Source organism: Melospiza melodia, chromosome 1 (assembly GCF_035770615.1).
Source record: "Melospiza melodia melodia isolate bMelMel2 chromosome 1, bMelMel2.pri, whole genome shotgun sequence".
Taxonomy (NCBI): domain Eukaryota; kingdom Metazoa; phylum Chordata; class Aves; order Passeriformes; family Passerellidae; genus Melospiza; species Melospiza melodia.
This window is the reverse complement of record NC_086194.1, coordinates 139,280,696-139,291,262: the sequence shown is the minus strand read 5'-3', so window position 1 is coordinate 139,291,262 and position 10,567 is coordinate 139,280,696. Positions and strand designations below refer to the sequence as shown.

At 47.3% G+C, this 10,567-nt stretch overlaps 1 protein-coding gene across 1 annotated transcript; it reads left to right on the top strand.

Annotated features, from left to right (window-relative positions):
- Positions 1-3,823: 3,823 nt before the first annotated feature.
- On the top strand, positions 3,824-10,031 carry TCF24 (transcription factor 24). The gene is made up of 5 exons (XM_063178042.1): positions 3,824-3,937; positions 4,807-4,894; positions 5,863-5,994; positions 6,133-6,392; positions 9,074-10,031. The coding sequence occupies exons 3-5, from the start codon at positions 5,880-5,882 to the stop codon at positions 9,185-9,187; spliced, it is 489 nt and encodes a 162-aa protein (XP_063034112.1). The 5' UTR covers positions 3,824-3,937; positions 4,807-4,894; positions 5,863-5,879; the 3' UTR covers positions 9,188-10,031.
- The last annotated feature ends 536 nt before the right edge of the window (positions 10,032-10,567 follow it).

Sequence of the window (10,567 nt, the reverse complement as noted above, 5' to 3'; positions counted from 1 at the left end):
GGATTTGGAATCCATTATGCTAAGATTTCCCCAAGATGCAAAAATTGTGAACTACAACTTATTTTCATTCTCCTGTGGCTGTGTCCTGCCTTTGATTTGCTCCCAGGCTACATCTGGAATCTGTGGGACCTGAGCAGGTACAATCTGTGTGTGGCTTCCTGCCGGAGCTGTTTTACTCAGACAAGCAATGCTTCTCTTAGTTTCTGTCAGAAGCACCAATAGCTGCTGCACTGTAGCAGCAGGCAAGGACACTTGAGAAATCCTTATACAGAAATGGGAATGGGAGAAAATTAACAAATTGGAAAGAAATACCCTGAATGTTTGTGCTGAATTGTAGCCATAAAACCAGAAACTAATTTGACATAAAGGGAGCAGAGTGTACCTGGAAAAACATCGTTCTGTCTGTGGTAAAACTTCTTCTTACCTAAATCACACTGGAAATCTATGACTCTGGCAGTTTTCAGATTTGAGATATACTGTGGACAGTAAGGCAGGAAAAGTAATTCTCAGTCATTTGTCTGGGAAAGAAGAAGAAGAAACAGCTGCAGCCATTTGTTACAGCTTTAGATTTGAACAGTGGGTTGGTACAAGAAAATAATCTCTGGATGTCTTTGTGCTTATAACAGAGGCGTCATCTGATGGGAGAAAGTCTTGATGGAGCAAAGAACAACTATTTCTACATTTCTATCTCTTTGGGTTTTTAAAATGCATCTAAAGCACCCCTTTTTTGGTCACAAGGCTAGCAGCCAGAGTGGTGTCTCCAAACACTGCTCAATTTCTTACTGTGCAATCTCCCTAATCGCACTCTGCAGTAAGGTGGATTTGGTGTTGTCTAAAGATGGTAATGGGAGTTCCACCACCACTTCTCTTCCAACGCCTTCCACTGGATTTCCTGCACTGAGGCAGAACTCTGTGTACCGTGGGAAACTCAAAAAATACTGTGTCATTAATCCAATCAGAGCAGAGAGGAGCACAGCACTCACCATCTGCTAATTTAGGGTGGCTGGGAAGTCTCAGGGTGTTGGGACACCTGCTGTCAAGTTCTCTGTCAGTGACATAGTTGAGCATCCCATGGCCTAGTGAGGAGAAGTCCTCCTTGAGCAGGCATTTTTTAGTTCTCCTTAGTAGGCATTTTCTGGGCAGACCGAGAAATCTCCTTGGGATGTGGGAGAGCTGGTCCCCAGAGTTGTGTGCTGGAAGGCAAATCTCCCTGCTCCCTAGGGAGTCTGGGATCAGTTCTTCCACATCACATCACAGAGTCAGAGTGTTTTCAGTACAAGCTTAAGGATATGTTCCTTAAGCAAGAGCTGCTTGTTTGAGCCCCAGAAGCTGATTGAGCAGAGGGATGTCTGTCGAGTGCATTTTGAAGAGGTTATGACTGCAGAAAGGATTCAGCAATGCTCACTTGGGCTGGAGGCAGCCCTGGAAACCTTGGGGCCACAAAAACATGGCTTATCAGGGCTGCTGGGAGGCTCCTCCACTGTCCTCCAGAGAAGCGGTGTGTTCATTGCTTTGCACCCTGGCGGCCAAAGGATGATCTGTGGTGCCGCTGAAGTCCATCATCGTGCCCCTGTACGTACTGACAAGAGTAGCTTTTGTCAGAGTGGTTCCTCATGGCTGAAGGGAAACCCCCACCGAGTCTGCCAGCACCAGGCAGAGGTAAACGTTGAGGCACAGTTTCAGGACTTAGAAATACAGATAAATTAAGTACTTAGAATTTAGTGCTTAAATTCAGAACGGACAGCATTCCTTGCCATCCAGCCCTCTCGGCCCGGCGGAGGCGGCTGCTCCGGGCTGTGGATGTCAGCCAGAGGGCAGCAATCGCGGCGGGGCCGGGCGGGGCAGGTCCCGCCCGCTCTCCCAGCGCGGCGCTGGTGGAATTCTCGGGCCGGGCAGTTTGGCCGGGATGCGCGGGCGCTGCCGGGCCGGGCCGGGCGGGGATGGAGGCAGGTGTCCGGCTCCCTCTGCGCCGCTCCCGCCCCGCCGGGTCTCACCGGGCTCCTGCCTTCCCGGGACTTCTAATTATCGCTAAACTTTAAGTCCTTAATTTTCTTGGCGGCAAACCCGGTAACGAATCGCTCAGACTTTATTTTTCCACTGCTCCCGAGGCTTGATTTATTGTATCTCTCTTATCGCACAATCGGGCTTCGTTCAAAATGTTATTCTGGGCTAATTCCATACCCCGGTATTTATTTTGACTGTCCCTTCTCATTAGCGTTACTGATTTCTAATCGCTCCCCGTTCCCGGTTAAATCCCCTCTCTCTGCCCGCCCAGGCTCGCCTCTTCCACCCCGTTCGTGTTTCCATCCCGTGCCCGTCAGCCAGGACCCGCTGCCCCGCGGCTGCGGACGGAGCCTCGCCCGGGGGAGCCCGCTCCGCCCGGGAACATCCGCGAGCCGGAGATGCGGCGGCGGAGCCAAGAGAAAGGGCTCGCTTTGAACAGGGCATCGCCCGAGCTCCCAGCCCAGCGATTAAATTTCTCTCCTCCAGCAACACCGTTACTTTATCCTAAGAAAAACAGCGCGAGCGGGGCGAGCGGCGGCGGGACCCGCACGGAGCCGGGGCCGGGCGCGGGGGAGGGCGGGGGTCGAGGGGAGCGGGAGGCGATGCCGCCCCGACAGCTCCGTGATTGATGACCCACCCGCCCGGGAAGGGGCGGTCGCTGTCGCCCGGGCTGGAGGGGGGAGCCCGGGGATCAGGTACGACACAGCCCCGCCGCACCCACCGGCCACGACGGCTTAAAAACACCGCGGCCGGACGGGACGGGACGGGACGGGACGGGACGGGACGGGACGGGACGGGACGGGACGGGACGGAGGCGCCGGGACCCGGCAGCGGGCGGGAGCGGTAAGTTCATCCCCGGGCGGGCACCGCGGGGTCCTGCCGGGCAGCCGGGATGCGGGACCGGGATGCGGGACCGGGACGCAGCAGCCGGCGGGGCCGTGGGCGCCGGTGCTGCCCCCGCACAGCGACAGCGAGCTCCTGTTTCTCTGCGCCGGAGAAAGGGCTTTCGGTACTTGTTACCGGAGTTACACGGAGGGCAAGGCCGTTTTAAACCCGATGCAAAATAATTCGGATTCACCGTGTTTTGCCCCCTAAGGAGCAACGGAAAAGTTCATCTAAGGTTTCCACCTTTTGTTTTCAGTTTGTGCGCTCTGCTCTGGCGTTTTCCATCTTCTCCTTGTCTGCATGGGCAGCTTGCTTTCATCGCCATTTCATTCACACAGAGTATAAGACTAAAATAAGTGTTGTGCTGGGGGTTTTTTTGGTAAAAGATGTCAAACCAATCATGTCTTTGTAGTGTCATGTAAAATACAAATGCATCTGCATGCATTAGAAATAGTGCACTAGAAGTGCTTTAGAAACAACACAAATGCTTTAACTTACTTTCACAGCCCTGTCCTCAACTCTCTCAGCATACCAGGTGGCAAGTGGGTGCTTGCAAAAATTACTGTGATTACTTTAAAAACCAAACATTTTTCTTGTAAAATTTTAAAAGGCAAAATGACTGTTGCCCAGAGGCTTTTCATTTACTTTAGTTTTTAGCAGCATTTTTTGGACCATGAGGTTTTGGCAATGCCTGAGTTTGAAGCACCTGGAATGAATGTCCTGATTACTCCGGGGAGAAGAATGATGCTGCCCGGTCCCAGCGTGCGACAGAAGTGATGCTGGCTGTGGATCCAGGAACCACCATGATTTGACTATGCATATGTACATACCTACTGCAGATCCTTTGTTTGGTGTAGCAGATTTTCCCAGGCCATTTGCTGTTTGTCTGACAGCAGAGACATTTAATTCAGAGTGAAATCTTTCATTTCCACAGCTGAAATTTAGTACTTTTTTTTCCATAGGCCCAGGATTTTATCTCATATAGATGTGAAGCTCCTAAACCAGAAACTCCTATTTCCAAGGGCATCCAAGGAGATGAGGTTTTTAGGTATGTACATTACTATGTACTGTATGTCACTCAATGTAATTTCAATTCTAAATGTGAATATACACCAGCACAGCAAAACCAAAGTGTGTGTAAAGCAGCCCTAGTCCCGCATTTCAGTAGAGGAGCAGGTATTTTTGCTAACCCAGTCTGTCCCTATCCTGCTCTTAAACATAAATTGTTAGATTCTTTTTCTTAGTGCCAGTGAAGATCACTGTAATTATCTGAAATGAATGTCTTGATGTTCATTTCCGCAATGATGATTTTTTTAAAACTAAAATGCATCCAGATCTGACTATGCCTTAACGCAAACACCAACAAAAAAGCACATAATGATTTTTTTTAGAGACAATAGCCAATGTAAAGACCATTTTCCAGCCCTCACTCAAGACGAGCTTATGGAGTTTTAATGTAAGATTTATTTTATACTAATCATAAACACCACAATAAAAAGAATAGTAATTTTTTTTTCGTTTGGTTTAGAGTTATAATGTGCATAGAATATTTCACAAATAATTTCAGTCTAAACTGTACTGCTACTGAAGAGACCATTACATGATAATACTCTGTGAGCCACATTAATAGCAAATTAATCACAATTAATTACCCAAAATAATAACAATAAAAAAATCTCCTAAATACCATCAAATTGTAACATTGCAAAAAGGTTTATTTAGAAACCTTTCCTTGTCTTTGATAGAAATCTTTAACCTCAGTATGTGCTTGAAATGCTCTGCAATATCAAGAGCTAATTCTTGTAAATGTATATATTCAGCCATTTATGTGCATCAATGTTATTTAAACTATTAATTACACGGTATTTAGATGAAATGAAAAGGTTTAATAACCTATTCCTGCCCTTGTCTAGCCAGGCTGTCACAGGAACAGACACTCCTAGCACGTGAAAGCCAGGATCTGGGACACCCACGAGGGCTGCTTGGCTGAGGGCAACAAGATCAGGTATTATTCCAGCTAAGAAGTGCTGCACTTCGGGGAATATTGATAGAATTGCATTTTTCTCTGAAACTGAATGAATTAAAGGACTGTGAGTTGTATTGCAGGCAGAGCTGACAGACCATCCTCATAAAAAGCTGAAAAAAGACCTTAAGGTCACTGTTTTCAGCTTTTCTTTAAATCTTTTTATTGATGTTTTCAAAAGGTTATTTTGCCCCCCAATGGCCAAAATACATCTTACAAAATTCTTTTGAAGTTTGAAAATGTAGACGAGAAAGGATAAGCATGCAATTTCTTTAGTAAGGTTAGGGGTGGGAGGACAGGAGAAGTCAGTTCCTGATCCTTTAAAATTATGGGTCAAATTTTGCCCTTCAAAAACTGAGTCCGTGCTCTGTAGCTTCACTTATTGATGCATTTGAAAATTATATTTTTCTTTCCATAGTCCATGGAGCACTGATCACCTGTTCATAAAATGATTGCAGTGAAAATAGAAAATACAGAAAAATATAATATACATAGAAAATATACTAACAGTATAGAAAATATAGAAAAATATAGTTTATATGGAAAATATACTAAGAGTTCCACATCCCAAATCATAGAGCTTTAAAAACTGCCTTTAGCATAATTTTTAGTTGATTATAAATGGAAACTACTGTGGCAGTGCCTCTGGGTGGTGCCTGTTGAGTTTTCTCAGAAGTCATCTCTGGGCTATGAGTGACTCCAAAAAGTTGCTCTGTGTGATCTTGCCAAAAAAATCAAATACTAATTGTTGCGGAGATTTTAACTTCTGTTCTGTACCCTTGGGCGATGCCGAATTTGTAAGCAGCGAGTGGGAAAGCGGCTCACAGAGCTGCATTCCAGCTTTTCCCAGCACAGGCAGTGCCGGCCTTTCTGACCATCCTTATTTTCAGAACGCGCTAGCTCCAGCTCACCGCGGCATCTTACTGTGGAGCTGCTCTCGTTGCTTGCAGGACCCTCCCTGCCGGGGATGGACTGCGGACACTCGGCCGAGAGCAGCGAGGAGATTTCCAGCCCGGGGGCCGAGGCCGATTCCTCTGCCGGCAGCAGCACTTGCTGCCCGCCGCTGGCGGCCGCGCCGCGGGCCGGTGCCGCTCCCGGTGCCGGTGCCGCTCCCGGTGCCGCTCCCGGTGCCGCTCCCGCTCCCGGTGCCGGTGCCGCTCCCGGTGCCGGTGCCGCTCCCGGTGCCGCTCCCGCTCCCGCTCCCGGTGCCGGTGCCGCTCCCGGTGCCGCTCCGGGCCGCCCCGCCGCCGCCAACGCGGCCCGGGAGCGCAGCCGGGTGCAGACCCTGCGGCACGCCTTCCTCCAGCTGCAGAAGACCCTGCCCTCGGTGCCGCCCGACACCAAGCTCTCCAAGCTGGACGTGCTCCTCCTGGCCACCACCTACATCGCGCACCTCACCCGCAGCCTGCAGGATGAGGAGGAGACACCGGGGGAGGGCCTGGGCACCCTGCGAGGGGATGGGTACCTGCACCCTGTCAAGGTAGGGAGCTGAGGGACAGCCACCACCTTCGGTCAGTGAGTGAGTACACTGGCCTTGGACATGCAATTGAAACTAAAGATTTCACGTCCTTGTACCTCGCCTAGAGGTATTACATGGAAGTTCTGCCCGGACTAACCGCTGTGCCCAAGTCTTGGGGGTCTGATGGAAATATTTTGGAGCTTTGTTCCTCCAGCTTCAGGAACTTTGCACCAAAATATCAAATCTTGTGTAGATCCAAACCTGTGTTTTGGAAATGAAGGTCAGCATCGCAGGAGTCCTTGTATCTTCTTGGTCCTTGTGTGGAAACCTTGATGACCCTGAGGGACCCAAGGGATCCTGCTGTGGGGGGTGTATGCAGTGAGGTGACACTGTCCCACAGCTGTGAGGGCTCTATGTGGGGAGGTGACACTGTCCCACAGCTGTGAGGGCTCTATGTGGGGAGGTGACACTGTCCCAACACTGTCCCATAGCTGTGAGGGGTCTACGTGGGGAGGTGACACTGTCCCACAGCTGTGAATGGTGGATGTAGGAAGGTGACACTGTCCCAACACTGTCCCACAGCACTGAGGGGTGTATGTATGTGCTGAGGTGACACTGTCCCCACACTGTCCCACAGCACTGAGGGGTGTGTGTATGTGCTGAGGTGACACTGTCCCAACACTGTCCCACAGCAGTGGCCCAGCATGGCTGGGCTTGCTTTGGTTCTGCTGCCCCACCAGCCCAGTGCCCACAGCAGTGTTAATTACCAGCCATGTGTTAATTACTCCATGAAAGTGCTCTACTGAAGCATACTGAAGCATGGTTGGTATACACTCTTCCCTTTGTCAAACAAAAATCACAGCGATGCAGAGGGGATGAGAGAGGGGAACTGGTCTTGGAGAGGAGCGGGCTGGAAACTGTTTCCAAATGCAGCGCTCACTGACTGATGGGGCTCAGACACCGCCGGGTGTTTTCTTTGGCTCTGCTCACAGGGAGTGAGTTAGAGCACTGGGGTGTTTTCTTTTCTTTTTAAGAGTCTGAATTTAGAATGATTTAATTAAGATTAATTTGTGAAGTAATCTCTAATTTCTAAAAAGTGCCTAATTCACAGAGAGTTCCTTGTTCACAATGTTGGGTGCTATATTTTACAGTATGATGTGAACGTAGGCTTCTGAGGCCATTTAAATGATTAGCAGACTCATAAAGAAAGCAAAACCTCTATATCAATTAGAAGATGGCCATAATTTAAGTAAAAAAGTACTGTGACGTATTTCAAAATTATTTCAAAATAGCTTCTGTTACTTCCCTCTGTCAGAGTGAAAGGACACAGGTCTCATGGCACTTTTTATCCAGCTGCCAACTACTACTGGCAGAAAAATACTTTTGAATAGTTATTACAGCAGTTAAAAGATCCAGATGCCCATTTCCCAGGCTACTGGAAGAGAGTAATGCTGGATTCACCTAAGCAATTATTTTTTAATGAATATGTTTGATGAATGTGTCGCAGTCAAATCCTACTATGTGCTTCAAAAACCCCAAAACGCAGGATATGAGACAACCTTTAGAGATAAAATCTTTAACTAAACTGATAGATTAAGCATAGTAAATGCAAATAGTGAGGAAAGTTAAATATTCAAGTACAGTTGTGTGTACATTAATTGAAAAGTATGGTTAATGGCTTTGAACTTGGATGGTTTATTAGTGACAAACTCTTAACATCACACTTGAAATGAAATTGCTGACCGAGATCACACAGTCTTTCTAAGTGAGAATATGCTGCTGCTTTAGGTTTTTGAACGGAAGAGCTGAGATTTATCTGCAGTATTATTAAGTGCCCTTTACCCACAGGAAAGGTGCCAGTCTGTTCCCAAAAGAGTCTTTAAAAAACTGCATTCTTTTGGAACAATGTGCTGGCTGCATTTCAGGCATTTCTGCATCCAATGTGTGTAACAAGTTGTCTCTTCAAGCACCCACCTCTCTAATAGTGACCCTGGCTCAGCAAACAGAGCTGGATGCTCCCTCCCAAGTTCTGGGTGCCCAGCTGCAGCCACCTGCACCACAGGGCTGCTTGCAGGGAGAAACCTGCTGGGGTTAGAAACTCAAGCTGTCAGAATAAATATTTAACACCAAGACCAACTGATGATTCCAAAAATCAGCGAGTGTAAAGATGAGCTGCGCCATCTGAAATAGCTGGAGCTGACAAGAACAAGATGCTGAGAGTGCTGAAGACTGCCAAGGTGCAATTACATTAAATTCCCTTAGGCTCACAGCCTTCAGCAGCAGCCCCTGTGGTGCTGTGGGACCCAGCCAGCAGGGATAGCTGTGCCCATGGGGCTGCAATCCCTGCAGGTGCAGGTGTATCCCTGTAGCATCCCTGGTTCCTTGAGAGGGAATTCTTTGTTTTATTCTAACAGAACATCTGTGACACAAACTGAGCCTGGCTGACTGACCAGCACAGCCTGCTGGGGCATGGCAGGGTTGGGAGCTGTGCATAACAATTAATTACCAAAGCAAATATCCAGGCTGAGCTCCAAACAAGCTCCAAACGTTTCTCCATCAAATGACACAACAGGAACTGTTTGGTGATAACAAGAGTTTCCTATTTTCTCATACTGTGGTTCCATCAAACCTTTGCTGAGAAGTGCAGCTGGAGTGCAGAGATGCCAGGTGTCTCAGTGCTGTGCTTGTCTCCTCTCTTGCAGAAGTGGCCCATGCGTTCCAGGCTGTACATTGGAGCCACGGGACAGTTTCTGACTCACTCGGCACAAGGAGACAGCGCAAACCATGGGGAAACATCAACATCTTCACAGATCTAACCTCCCTTCTTGCTTTGAAAAAAATGGTTATTTATTACACCTTATATAAATATATATTTAAGTTAAAAAAACAGTATCTACAGACAAACTGTAATTGCTGAAATGCTGTTTGTAGAGGAGAAGGAATTGATTCTTAAATATAATTAATACCTCATTAAGTTAACGTGACACATCATTGGTTTCTGTCACTGCTGCCATCTGAATGAGGGGAGCTGGTGGTGACTGCAGCCAGCAGCAATCCCAGCAGCAGCAGCAAAGAGCTGCCAGCAGAGTCAGGTATCCTTGTCCTCTCTGGGACAAGTGCTGAGACAAAGGAGAGGAGGAGTTATGTGCTAATGGCCAAGTACAGGGCAAAACAGGCAACTGTAATCCCACACAGACTTTCTCCACTGCTCAAAGCCGATGCAGAAATCCCCTGACCACAGCTGTCAGGTCAGGGCTCCAGCCATCGGAGAGTCCTACGCGTTTGTAGCTATTGCTGGGAGTATGGATGCATGCTCATGGAGTAAAAATGTGCTGAAACCCATCCCTCCTGCACAGAGTGCTGCAGTTTGGGCACTGCTTGTACCCACCCCAGGACTGTGCTGCATCTCACACAGGGCTCAGGCTGTGTTTGCTCCCCCGGCACAGCCACGTCTGCTCACCACACCACGGCTCATTTCATTTAAGGGGTTCACGTGCTGGAGCAGGTGAACCCAAAGTGTTGGCTTGTTCACTTAAACATCTGTATTTAGGCAAGAAAAAAGTTGAAACTAAATGCACAAATGTCATCCTTTCTATCTGTTCTGTAAAACACTGTACTTCTCATATGGTTTGTTATTGCTGAGGTAAATGTTCTATTAAATATTATTCAGTGAATATCATATACTTTGAGTTGCAAAATCTGTTGTCAGTTTCTCATTGTACATGATAATATTCTAAATTTATAGATGCTGTCTCCTTTCTGAAAGCCTCATGGTTTAAATTTAAAAATTTTATTTAGAAAAATGAAATTATTAGCCAGAACAACTTTCATAAAAACAGTATGGTAAAATCTGGAGCTCTCAACTGCCCCTGCAGCATTCTGAGCTTTTAACAAGATAATATACCTGGAAGGGACAGTATTCAAGAACAGGGAAAAAGAATTAAAAAACATTCCTCAGTGTTTAGCATTATGAGCTTTTAACAAGATAATATACCTGGAAGGGACAGTATTCAAGAACAGGGAAAAAAATAAAAAATATTCCTCAGTGTTTTTAAAAGGCTTATTCCTTTAAATGGCATTGACAGATTCTGACTGCTTAACCAAGAAGCAGGGGGTCAGTTGGACATCAGGAAGAATTTCTTCAAAGAAAGGGCTGCTAAGCATTGGAATGGGCTGCCCAGGGAGGTGGTGGAGTT

What these genes read in the sequence shown, in the direction of transcription:
- TCF24 (XM_063178042.1), top strand. Translation starts at nt 5,880, where the DNA reads ATGGACTGCGGACACTCGGCCGAGAGCAGCGAGGAGATTTCCAGCCCG. An exon ending in GCTGGCGGCCGCGCCGCGGG is followed by an intron (nt 5,995 to 6,132) that starts CCGGTGCCGCTC and finishes CCGGTGCCGCTC; the next exon opens with CCGGTGCCGCTCCGGGCCGC. An exon ending in GGTACCTGCACCCTGTCAAG is followed by an intron (nt 6,393 to 9,073) that starts GTAGGGAGCTGA and finishes CCTCTCTTGCAG; the next exon opens with AAGTGGCCCATGCGTTCCAG.